Genomic DNA, 13,263 nt, shown 5'->3' on the forward strand with positions numbered 1-13,263 from the left:
GTGAGCTCATCCCATGTGGGAAAGGAGCAGTGGTGGAATTGTGCAGGTTTGGCATGGGTGAGCTGGACAAGTGTGTGCATCAGCTGTGCAGGAGAGACCCTTTGAACTCTTCCAGTGCTCCCTTTGGAGCCCTTCACCTTCCCAATATTTATTTGATCTTTGTCTTTAAACAAAGCTAATAGGCTTAACTTCATCCAGCTGGGAATGATAGGAAAAAATAAACTTCTAAAGCTGAAGTTCCCAAAGGGGTTCCTTACGCATTTTGCTGGTCTGGGATTTGGGGCAAAGACTTGCATTGAACACCAATGCATCCATGCCTTTTTTTTCTTTGAGCCCTGCAAGGGAATCTGCAGAATCCCCAGGAAGGAAATCCGCCTTTTCAGCGAGAATGCTCATTTGACAAGCTGCCAGTTCAGAGCTAAGCCTCATTTAATAAAGATTTAGTCTGTGGGGACCTGTCAGTGGAAACTGAATTTGGTGAGAGTGTCTCATTCTTTTCATCACTGTAGTGCAGAGAGGCTTTCAGCCAGCATTATGAAGAAACTAAGGATAAGAACATCCAGTTTGGAGGACCCCCTTACCTCTGGGAATGGTTCCTTGCTGTGTAAGATGGAGATTGCTGAGTTGGTAACAGCTAAGGGAATAAAAGGATTGTTATTTGACTTCAACCGACTAGAATGCCAGCGTTCACTGCTGATTAGCATGGATTAGATCTGCATTCGTGGGCAGGAAAACAATCCAACGCCATTGTTAAGCAAATCTTTTCTACTTATTGCTCTCCATCTCTCTTTGGTTTGTGAGAGGAGATGCTGTGTTGAATTCTAGCACCTGCCACCATGTAACCCATGGGAGCTGAGGTGTCTGTATGTACCTGCACTGTAAACTGTTAAACCACAGCTCTCAACCAAGCTCTGGTGCAGACTGCAGTGCGTGCTGGTTATTGCAACAAACAGTGTATCTGAAGGGCCTTTTTGGCTTCGGCGTTGCTGGCTTCTGTGAGTTGGACCAAATATAAAGGCAACATGGAAAGTCTTTAATTATGAAGTAAGAGGTCAGAATGTTAGTATGGAGGAAATGGTGATAAATTTTTAATCAACCTAGCCTTGTTCTCAGTCGTTGCCTGTACAAGAGCACTTGAGAATTTAATCTGAATTAACTGGAGGAATAAATTTAAAGCAGATTAGTTAAACCACTTTAAATGCACTAAAGTGAATTAAACTGCATTGAATTAAGGCCATTCTAGTTAAACTACAGTAAATCCCTGTGTGAACGCTCATTTGTAATTAACGTGGCTTTAGTTCGCAGCTCTAATTCCAATTAACTCCAGAATGCCCTTACCTGTGCAGGTTGTTTCTCAGGACAGAGGAAAACAGCCCATGTTTCAATAGATTTGAGCTATCTAGTCATGCTAGATGTTTCAACTGCGGATCTGTTTTAGCCTGGTGTATTGTCCTCAGGTGATTTAAAAATAAAAATAAAGAAGCATGACATAATCCTTGGCATTTTTCCTTTTTTTTCCCCAGAAAGGAAAGCCAGTAGCCAAAAAAGCCAAAGGCGAAGTGTTGGCCTATATTGCTACTCCAGTGTGGACTTGCTGTTAATATATCTATCCGTAATGTTCTGCGCTTCTGTACAGCGTGCTTTCCCTGGGAGATGTCTGTATAAGGAGATAAGACAGCAGAACCTGTCCTCTGTTTCCATGGTGCTCTTCTTCTCTGCCAAGGGATCCCTAATGAAGGAGAATACATCCCAGTACCGTGGGAAAAGGCTCTTCCACAGCACGTTTCCTGCCCAGCCTGGCTCTCCACTGTGCTGAATGCAGTAATTGGCCTGGGAAGGCCTGTTCCCCAGGCGGAGGAGATAGGGATGGTTTAGTGCTGAGGTCAGTAGTGGCTTCCATGTCCATCACTTCCCCCCCTTCCCAATTAGATTCACTGATACATGGTTGGCTGTGTTTCCCCTTCTCTAGAGGCCGTGGGATGAACCTCAGTGGACACCACATACGACGCTTTCCATCAGAAGGGGTACAGAATGAAAGTCAGGTCTCTGGACTCACAGCAGCACATTCAGAACAAGCTGATGAGGGGTCAAAATGTGTTGCTCCTTTTGCCAGCATTACACAGAGTTTGGTTCAGTAGGACGTAATTATCTATGAGCACATAAGCTCTTCAGGTGCCCTAAGGACTGCAAAAAAGGAGTAGGAAGGAGAGTGGGCATGATGCTATCCCGCAGAAGTTTCTTTTCTTGCTTAAGAAGACTTCCGTCCTTCATGGAATAAATAGAGATGAGTGCTGCTTTGGCAGCAGCCCAGTTTGCTTCATTTGTTCTTCTGGGTGAATGTTTTTCTCTTCCCACACTCCTTTAACCTCTTCTGTCTGTTTTATTATCACAATCTTAAGTCACTGCATGGAAATCCAGAAGGAACGTTAGTTACAGATTGAGTGGAAAGCTTTCTTTTGGCAAATGCTAGCTTTAAGGTAGAACTATAAAAGGGTTTTCAATCTGGCAATGATTAATACAGCCATGTTGTTGAGATGCTCAAAAGCTGTAGCTGTTGGATTTCCTATTTTGTCCTGTGGGTTGGAATTGCAAAGTTTAAGAGGAAATAATTTTTAAAGTATTGATGCAAGATTAAAAGGAAAATGGCATGATTTTTGGGAACCACCTGAGGGCTTTCAGCTTTGGTCTCAAGTTTCTTCTTGAGGTTTGAGTGGACTTTATGACTAGCAATAAAATAGCAATGCTATCCAGAAATAACTATCGCCTCTTCCATGTGAATAGTTGTTCGCTATGCCACGCTGCTGCTAATATTGTTCAGGTCAAAAAAAAATGAGGTAATTGGAAGCTGTATAGGTTGAAATGAGTAAAACTTCAGTTAATACACACTGATTCGAAATAATCCATGTGCTTATTCAGGATTAACTTTCTAACCCTGTGGTGGTGCCAGGATTTATTGTGCCAAGTAACCTTTGTGGCAGGGAGAGGTGGAGGTGGGAGGACTCGCTCAGCCATCACTCCTCTGTAGTCAGGTGATGAACCAGCAGCTCTTCTGGCAATGTTAGATCTTGACACTCCTGTGAGTGCGGTCCAACACTCACCTCCTGTTTTGTAGCGCTTTATTTTGAGCTTCCCTGTATTAGGAAATGTACTCAGATGTGCCTTGTATAGCCCATTTCTGTTGTGCAGATTGATATTCCCTTTCTTGACTGCATTTGTGATGGCAATTTCTTATGTGAGGACACTTCCTGCTGGGGAGGATGTAATGGAGTATCCGTCCCTGAAGTGCAATTTCAGGAGCAGAAATTAGCCTACCAGGACCAGGAAGATGAGAGAGACATTCATGTATGTAATGATGTAGATCACAGTTGGGAACTTGTGGTTGGAGAGAGCTGCAAACAGCTGTTTTGTGTGGACATTTATCATCCAGTAGACAGGGCTGCATGTTGGTTGAACCTGTCTGCAGGAACAGAAGCTGTGGTCCTGGAGGCTTTGAATTGTGCTGCACTTAAGGCCAATCAGCATGTATGTCCTCAGGGTGCAGTATCAGCACCTGAAGGTACCCTAGTGCAGTGAGCTAGCTCCTGGCTCAATGGAGCTAATCAGTACAGGGGTGTTTTTGTGGGGGGAGCTTCTCGCCATGCCCTGTATTTCCTACTGTGATGGTGCCTCTCTCTGCAAGGGAGCCTAGATGTTTTCTGCCCCTTTTGGCTTCTTATTCATATTGAGAGGGTGAATGCCATGAACCCTGGCAGCCAGTCAGAGCTGAGGAAGGCTGTTAACACTGCAGGAGGCTGCTGAGCACGTCCCTGCACGAGACCAAGAGCGTTCAGGTTTCACAGTGCCTTTCTAACCTAACAGTGCCGCTCTTGGTTACTTCCCTATGTACTTTTATTTTGAAAGGGCTTCTGAACACTTTGTCTCCTGCCATCCTGGCTGATACCACTTGGATTTACACTCGTTTTCAGGGACTGCTCTGTCTCCACTTCTGCCATTAGTGTCAGCACAGTGGTAAAATGTTGCTCCTCCAAGTTGTCTTCGTTTTCCTGTAAGGGCAGTTCATGCATCATTTGCGATAAAGGTTCTGATAGTTCAGCAAATGTTCAAAGACAAATTGATGCTCTTTTGTGGCAAAAGGCCCAGTGCATAACTTTACATTTACTTGGGATAATGTGGCCTTGGATAACCGAGTCCCAGATTTAGTGTTGCAGGATAAAATGTCTGAGGGCTTATCCAACCTCAACCTCCCTTTTTAAATACTGTTATTTAATCCTGAGAAGCAGGCACAGGCATATCTGTGGTTGCAACCAGGCTTTCACTGCCAGCCAGTCTCTGGGTCCTAAACTGACTCATCAGTCAGAAAGATTAATAACTGCTCTGCTGGATGATTTCACTTGTTGTCATGGCACGTATCCATTAATGGAAAACAAATATTCTCTGGAAAATGAAATGCAGATCTTGGTGCACTGGCCAGCCAAGTCCTTTTGGCTAAATGCTTACATTCAGCACACGTTAAAGCATCCCTTCAAAGTGAGCACTTCAGGTTGCTTGGTGCATAGCAGTCTTTTTAGGTGTTTGTTTTTTTCTTTTCTTTTTCCCCCATTTGAAGGGATCTGTTCCTCCACATCTGGAGCTGCAGTGACTTTTTTTTTTTTTGCTGATAAAGAGTCTGTGGGAGAAGCTTTTTGGTGAGCTCTGCTTTCCAGCAGCAGTGCCTGCTGGTGCTTGTGGGAGGGCTGAGGGTGTGAGCGAAGAAGTGCAGGCATGCAGTGCAGGAAGGCTTGGCGTTACAGCAGCCTGAAGTGTTTAAAAAACAACCAACGTCCCCAAGGAGCTTTGGTACGCCGAATGTGTTGGTTAATTTAGTATTGAGTGCTTGTGCATTGCAGGCCTTCAGAAGTGGGAGAACTTTGGGTCTCTGAAGGCAGCTTCCCTCTCGAAGGCCTCTCTCTGCTCAGGAACTTGAACAGCGCGCACCATCTGGCGTAATCATGGGAAAGGGGGATTGTGCTTTTTCCCTTCCACCCCCACTTCTTTCTCTCTCTTTCTCAAAAAAAAAAACCACCCAGGGTCAGTTCCTATAGGAGGACGGAGTTTCAGCTGTTTAGTTTGGGAAAGCTGCACCTGTAGGTGCTCTGCATCCCTGGCACTGCTGCTGAGCTTTGGGTTGGTTCCTTTGGGCTGCAAAGGCGAGCAGCACGGTACAACATGGAATATCTGTGATGCAGCAGACAGCCCTAATGAGTGTGAATCTCATTATGAATGGTTGATGGGCACTACAGCTGTAAACACTGATGTTGGCTTGGCTGGGAAGTATGTTCCAGTGTTGTGTGGCTCATGTAGCTTGCCAAGATAATAACTCAGCTGGGAGTACCTACAGAGAGAGCTGGGGGGGAAGGAAGGGAAAGAAGAACTTTTTGAAGAGGAACTTGTTACCAGTCTGGTTTAGAAGTACTCATAAACATTGTTGAGAATCTTACTGCAACTGTGGCATTCCTAAGGAGGAAAAGAGATGCTAATTAAAAATGCCTAAACTTTTGTGTTACATTTGCTGATACTGATCTGTGCCTGCCTTTCTCATGTTAGGGCAGTGATGAAACTTGGGGCTTTAACTATACAGTTTGTTGGTGTTTGTCACCGCTATGCAAGGTTTGCCCTCAAACTCTTCTGCATGAAATAACATCCGTAATTTCATTCATTCATTCACATGAGACAGGGTGACTGGATTTGGTGTTAGAACTGATTTCGCTTTTTTTATTCAATGAAGCAGTTTTGCATTTTGGCATTTGGGCCAGGATTTTCTGAATACAAAACAATTGGAATGCAGTTAACCACTTAAGGCTTTCCTTTCCTCCCAGGGAACATCTGAATAGAAATAGGTGTGACAATACCTCTGCTTGTGACTACTTTGAGCTGCTGTGTCTGTAGCACCCACGTTAGTTTTACTGTATATTTGTAAGTGGATGGGTGGTAGATGGAGGGTTTAGCATTTATTCTAGGCCTATCTAGAATAGAAGAGTTGCATGGGCATTCTTTTTTTCTTTTTAATTCAATCTCACTCATGTATAATAAATTCCACCCCCTTTCAGACCTACTCATGCACTTGGATTTCTAATGAAGAGCCCTGCATATTTATTCATGAGGATTAAAGGACTGTACAGATAGAGGCAGCTGGCTGAACTGTTTATTTATTTTTTTCCTCTCTCTAAATCTGCTGACCTCTGATCTGGAGCAAAGAGGAAACCATCCCTGATTGACTTTGACTGTTTGCAGACCGGGTTGGACAAAATGGCTCAGCTCCTTGTGGTTCGAAGGCAGGATGTGGTGTCACTGAGTAGAGGCAGGAGGAGGAAGTGAGGCTGCATGTCTCCTGTTTTTGGCTTCTGAAAACAAAGCAGAAACCCCTACTCAACAACTGGTTTCCAGAGTTGGCCTTTAGCACTGCATCACTGCTGAGGCCTCTGGGCTCTGCTTGCAGCCTGCACTGTGGGCAGTGATGGCAGCTGTGGGTAATGATGGGTTTTGTTTCCCGCAGGCTCTGCTGCTGCTGGGTGGCATTGCGCTCTCCTGCCTGGCTCTGGACCTGCTCTTCCTCTTGTTCTACTCCTTCTGGCTCTGCTGCCGCCACCGAAAGAGCGAAGAACACTTGAATGCTGACTGCTGCTGTACAGCATGGTGTGTCATCATCGCAACCCTGGTGTGCAGGTAAGGCTGTGAGGGATGCTTCTCTTCCATGATGCAGGACATCCTGCATGCTGTTTTCATGTGGTGTGCTTGCCTGTAGTTAGTAATTGTTGGTCATTTCTTTTTCCCCTCTGTATTTGTGTGTTTTAAAGTATTTTCTTCCACTATACCACTTGCTGAAGTGCCTAATGATTTCAGCAGCATGAAAAGGAATAGCTAATGGCCTGCTCTTTGATACTGTGCAAGTGGTAAATCAGAGGCACTATCTCCTTGGAGGCTTAACACTTAAGTTGAATGGGTCCAAAGTTCAAGGAATTGTCAGGTCTAGGTGGGGTGTCCACAAAGAACGACTATGGGGAAAGTGGATTATGAAGAAAGAGGCACAGATAGTTCTTTTGGGTATGGGGGTGTTAGTTTTTGACTGGACGTGGACATGCAGGTGGAATCTGTGTAAGGCTTTGCTGCATTTCATCTACAGCAATGTGCAGTGGTTGTTGGTGATGCTGCCAGTGTCAGCAGTGCTTCATGTTGTGACTGACCAACAGAAACTTTCGGAAGTGAAAACAGGAGAGTTAAGGAGCTGGTGGAGAGCACACACAGAAGATGTTAGAAGAGAGTTTGTTTGACACTCTGGTTTTCGGTCAACGAAGATGTAGTTCCCATCTCCCAGAAAGACAATGATGGGACATCTGAAAGTGGGAACATGCATGCAAATGTCAGGAAAGAACTTTGGATTTAATTTATTAGGACTTGAGAAGAGTGAGTTCTCTGGGATCCATGGGCATTTGCACTGAGTGCTGAGGTTTGGAGTGGTTTTTCTGTTGTTTTGTTTTTTTGGTTGTGGGTTTTTGTTTTTTTTTTTTTTTTTTTTTTTTTGCTGATTCCAAGCATCAGCTGCTCTTACCCAAGGTTTCAGGTGGTCTGATTTTCCCCTTTGCGGGTTTGAGAGCTGTCCCCTATTCATGAAGGAGATAACAATGACAAACTTGCTTTTTTGTTATCTCATGGCCCACTATAATTGCTATTAGATCATGTTCTAGACCCACCTTTATGGAAGCAAGCATGTTCCTTGAAGGCCATGCTCAGCTTTTCAAGGACTACTAATGGACTTCTTTATTTACTCTTTCAAGGTATATTTGAGAGACTAGAAAACCCCTGTCGTACTGGAACAGAGCATAGATATCACTGTGATGTCTCTTCATGTGCAAACTGTGGATGGATTTGCGTATGAAGTCCAGGGCTCAGTGATTTGGAGACCTCATGCATTAACAAATAATGCTGCCTTTGCATGGAGCTCTTTCTCCTGTGCTCTGCTGACTGCAAGAAAGTGCCTGGAATAAAAAGACAAACTAGGGAACAAGTCATAAAGAAGAAATCTCAACTTCAGTCACCTTTATTTTTAGTGATCTCAAGAGCTTCAACTGCATCCATTCCAATCCACTGAAAGCTCTGTGGTTCTAACCCTTTCTTACAGAAGCTCTAACTGATGCTATTTATAGTGGTGTTGCTGTTACAGGCACTTGTTAGCTATTGTTATGCAGCATTTGTGTCCAAGACAGCTGCTGCAGCGTGGTAGTTCTGTTTGTTTTTCATTGTAGGCAAGGTTGAAAAGGAGGAATTCTGCATATCTCCCAAATTTGTTTGTGAGACAATTTAAAGTTGGAAGGTCGGCATTTAAATTCTGGTGAGACTGATGCAATTCCCAGTCATGGCTGCAAGCTGGGAAGCATTTTAGGCTCACTCTAAATCTAACCAATTGGTTTACATCCTTGGTGTACCATTTGTTTTAGCAAGTATTAAATCCAGGAGTATCCTAACAATTAAGATTCTACTGGAATCTGAGGTGGTATTGCATGAATACTCGTTTTAGTCCATTTTGTTTTATAAAAGTTCCCCACTGACGTTGGTTTGTTTTGTGATAGCAGGGTGATGCCACCTGTGGGAGCTGAAAGTGCTGCCTGAGTGCTGCTGCTCTCCTGTGGGACTGAGCTCTGTGTTCTGCCCCTCTCCCAGCAGCTGTACATGACAGTGCTCTTGAACTGATGACTTTGGGCTGTCTGCACTCAGTGTCTGTCTGGGGTGCAAAAACAGCTCCCAACGAGCATGGAATCTATTCTGTGCTAGTGGGAAATCACAGTTAAATACCAAGAGTCAAAGATCAGCCAACTGGATGTATCCTGTCCTGGCTGTGCATGACACACAGCAGAACTGCCTGACCAGCAGATGCTGTGATGTTCCAGTGAGTGGGAATAAGGCTCTCCTGAACACCTGTCTGTGGCAGCAGGCTGACCTGGGAGGCAGCTTGTGTGGCTGTTTGCAAGTGAACAAAGGTAGCTTGGATGCTCAAGCAGCCAGAGGATCCAGTCAGGCTGGGCTGGTCTGTTCAAGTTCCATGAAGTGGATTGTTGGCTTCCTAGCTGAAAACTAGTTAACTCTGTTTGAGCCCATGCCTAATACATGCTTATCTAAGTTGTGGGTGATCCCTGAGGGCTGTTTGTGAATCTTTCTGAGTAGTGCATCACTGTGCATCACCGTTTTCTAATGACTGTATTTCCTGCTGCGCAAAGGGGGGAATGCTGAGCCAGCAGGAAGGCAGAACTAGTTAACTGGAGTTCTGCAGCAAACTGTCTCTCTAGTGAGTCTTCCCAATTGCTTGAACCACAAAGCTGCAGGATGGACTTGCCTAGATTATTCCTTGAGAACTGAGTTCATTTCTAGTCCTTAGTAATTTCCATCAGCTTCTGTGTATGGGGAGTTGTCATCTCATATAAATCATCTCATCCTCAAGTACCTGTAGGTCACAGTAATGCTCCCAGAAGGAAGCTCTGCTCTGAAGGCAGGTAGGAAGCTTCCTGGAGAGAATACCTAAAAGAAATGGGTACAAATAGGTGGCGAAATCTTGCTTTCTCAAGTGCCAGTAATAGCACTTTCCCTTGGTGCTAAAGTGCAAGGTGGTAATTAGACAGACAAATTAACATTCCTCCTGAGAACATGAAGTCTAAAAAGGGCTCTCCTTATGAAGTTCCTGTAATTAAAGCTGACTTGGTGTAGTTAGATTATTCATTTCTAAGGATGTGATGTGAATGGCTGGTGCTCATCTTCTCAGACTGGTGATTGAACATCCACAGGGGTTTTCTCTGTGTGCAGCATGTGTTACGACTGGAAGATCTCTACAGCAGCAGGCACGAATATGTTCTCCCTGTCAGATTAATGCTCTGCTGTTCATATATGCCTTTTGTAATCCATAAAACATTTTTTTTGTGGGTGACATTGCAAAGTAATTTGGAATTGCAGTTGATTTCTTTTTCTTGTCTCTTTATTATGGCATGTCCTAAGCTCACACAATTCTTGCATGCAAATACTAGGAAGGCTGTGTCCTCAGGGAAATCCTGCTGTGAGCTTTTCAGGAAAAGAGAGGGAAATGTGTGGTTTTTTTTTTCTGCAGACTTGAATTTCTTGGGCCTTGCTGTAAAGCAGTACTGAAGTGCTGCAACATGCAGTAATTGAAATCATACTGTTGTCTCTATGAATTAAAGTCACAGCCTGCTGCTGTTCTCTCTCATCGCTTAACCCTTTAAAGAACTGTTACAGTACATAGGCAATAGGAATGAGAGTGTTCATCTCAGAAATGCACATTTTTCTCATATTAATGTGTACAGGTTTCTAAAAACTTAGTGAAATGAGCAAGCCAAGCAGCAGGAGCTATTTATTAAATGACCCGAAAAGGCTTGGTGGATGGATTTTCAGATTCTTATTTAAAAGACACTATTGAGAAGGAAGGCAGAGAGAGGTAGGGGTGCTGGAAGGAGCATGGGACTGACACAAGTCTGGGAGGAAGAACTGGGGGTGGGATGGTGAAGAATGGGGAGGTAATGTGCGTGTTGGGGAGATGAGTGCAACAGGAATGGCAATAGCAGCAGCAGAAGTGACTTTCTTATGCAAGTGTTGAAAATGTGTTGGAGTCGTATCATCTGGAGGGTGCTAGGGTGGAAAAAAAGCTTTGTCATTCAGGATTGTTGGTCTTGTATCCAGGCTGCATGACAGAAATGCAGGCATTGGGCGATGATTTTGTCATGTGAATGGTATCTGCTATAGCTGAGGCTGCAGAACCTTCCAGGGTTTGTGTATGGAAACACGTGATCTGTCTTGGCCTCAAGGGCTTATGCTGTTGGGTCACAATAAGTATATCTGTTTTTACTTTAAAAGACTGAGCTCCGATGAAAGAGAGCCCCTGTTTCTTTTTAATCAAATAAAAATATAGTTAAAAACGAGTGCAAATCCTTAAATCTGCTTTAAACAATAGCAGCTTTTACCTGTGTGTGTGTGTAGGCAGGGATTTGAAACAACTGTTGGATGTAGGTGAGGCCAAATACTTACAGAAAGCTAAATACCATGCAGTTCTCCCATTGCCTGGCTTTTCCTAGCACAGTGTGAGGGCAGAGCTGGCTTTTGCTGGGCTATAATGTGGTAATTAATCTTGCATGTAGACTCTAGTGAACATATCACATGCGTGTCCAGGGGAATTTGTTACTTGAATTAAATGCCTTTTATCCCCAATTCCTGTTGTTGTCTTGCTGCCTTATAGGAGTCATGCCTGTTGGTAATGCAGGGCTGGGCAGAAAGCCTGTGAGGATGGCTGCTGGGCAGTGCTGCCTCTGCTTTGGCAGAGTCTCCAGTCAGTTCCTGTGATGGTAGCACTGCATGCTGAGCACATTTGACCACACTGGCTGAGGTACCTACCTGTATCGTGGTGTTATGGACAAAATGACTGCAGCGTGCTGCTTCTGAGCCTCTTCCACCAAACTGTGCTGCTGTGCTGGAATACCAAGAACCGAGCAGCGGGGTTCAGCCTGTGCTGAAAGAATAGCATTCTAGTAACTGGAACAGGATGAATAACATTGCTTACAATGTAAAGGGTCTGAATCTGCATATTCAGTGTCAGGAATGTCCCAAGTTTTATTTGGTTGTAAAAGCAGCTGCTAAAGTTTTTGTGCTGCTCTGGACAGCAGATTTGTCTGAGTTTGTTGGCTCTGATACAGGGCTAGGGAAATTCAAGTTACAAGTTTGTAATTGCAGTGATGAGGTGCTGAGTTGCCTTATCCTAAACATGGACATATTTCAGAACCTACATTATTTTTCAGCGGTCAGGGAGTGTTGGTTTCTTTTTTTTGTTGTTGTTTTTGTTTTCTTAATCCCCATCACCTGCAATATAAAGCTGCCACCAGGAAGCAAGGTGGAAAACTTTTCTCTTTCATTATTGGGCATCATTGGCATTATGAAAATATTTGAGGAAAGGTGTTTGTGAAGAAAGACTCCATTCTTGTATTAACACCAAATATTAAGGGGGGGGAGGGGGGGGTGGAACAAGGCATGGGCAGGAAAGCTGGGTGCTGTGTTCCTGCAGGAGAGGAATAACAGCTGAAGCAGTGGTTTGGACTGCAGGCTGTGTGTGCCAGAGCAAAGCTAGGCAAGTGACTGTCAGCCAGGCAGAGCCCACCCTGGCCTGTGTGGGTGCATTTCCCATCTGGATGGTGGTGGTGCTGGTGACCCTTCCTGTCAAAATAAAGGCACTGTGCTTACCCTGAAAGCTGTTGTCTCACTTGCTTCCTTCCTCTTGTTTATCTCCTTCAAACCAGCCCTGTGAGTGCTATGCCATAACACAAACTTGTTGTGAAGAAACTGTTTAATCCAGGAAATCTTTAATTTATGCAAAACAACAACAACAAAAAACCACAACACAAAACCTGTCCTCCACCCTCCGCACCACCACTGCCTTCCTTTCTTGTAGCCCAATCTCCGTGTCTTGAGAACCATCCCAGAAAAGAGTCTGAATATTCTGAAGCCAAATGTGAGATAAGAACAGGAAATTGGTGCCTTGATTGACTTACCTGAGTTTAGTTATATGATCCCTTCACAAGTTCTTTCTTTCTCTGTTATTAAGGGGAAAAAAAAGGGCTTGGGGAATGGTGAGTTCCTGCAGTGATGCCTTAAAAAAAGGTATTGCTGGCTTGCCTGGTTGTAACTCATCCACAGGATCTTCTTCCTGTAAGTGAGGTTTAAGCTAATATGGTTTACTCCATAATTAGGGTGGACTAATGTGTGTGGACAGTTACAGCAAATGAGCTGATAGGTGGTAATTTGCTAAACAGCTGGAATTGAATTGTCCACAAGCTTGAAATTCACTTGCTTAAAAATAAATAAGCTTTTTGGCCAAGTAAGTTATTAAGCTTTGCTTCCCAATTATCTAAATCAATACAACACAAATGCTTCTGATGGGAAGATAAATTAAGAAATAAGTCTGAACATCTACTGTCAGGCTGTGGAAAGGACATGGAAAATGGATCTTAAAGATCCATCATTGTGGACAAGTAGTTACTGCAAGCTCTATATGTTCTTCCCTTAAAAATATAATGAAATAATCTGTATTTCATATCCAGAGAAGGCTTGGATGTGGTGCCATAGCAATGGTAGCACCCATTTCTCTTGCAGGAGCCACTGAAGGGCACCTTGACTGGCTGGATTTCTACATGCCCATGTTTAGGGTTGAGCTCTCTAATGGTTCTTTAACAGATTGACCACAAA

At 44.0% G+C, this 13,263-nt stretch overlaps 1 protein-coding gene across 3 annotated transcripts in view; it reads left to right on the plus strand.

Annotated features, from left to right (window-relative positions):
* Nucleotides 1–13,263, plus strand: part of TTYH3 (tweety family member 3) — a 69,179-nt gene that overhangs the window by 27,264 nt on the left and 28,652 nt on the right. For all 3 annotated transcript variants that reach the window (XM_042827706.1, XM_042827707.1, XM_042827705.1), the window contains exon 2: nt 6,533–6,702. In XM_042827706.1, the coding sequence (XP_042683640.1) occupies nt 6,533–6,702 (170 nt within the window). The remainder of the gene's footprint in view (nt 1–6,532; nt 6,703–13,263) is intronic.

This window comes from Centrocercus urophasianus, unplaced genomic scaffold (genome assembly GCF_019232065.1).
Source record: "Centrocercus urophasianus isolate 14NV4802_14NV808 unplaced genomic scaffold, USGS_Curo_1.0 seq_29, whole genome shotgun sequence".
Lineage (NCBI taxonomy): Eukaryota > Metazoa > Chordata > Aves > Galliformes > Phasianidae > Centrocercus > Centrocercus urophasianus.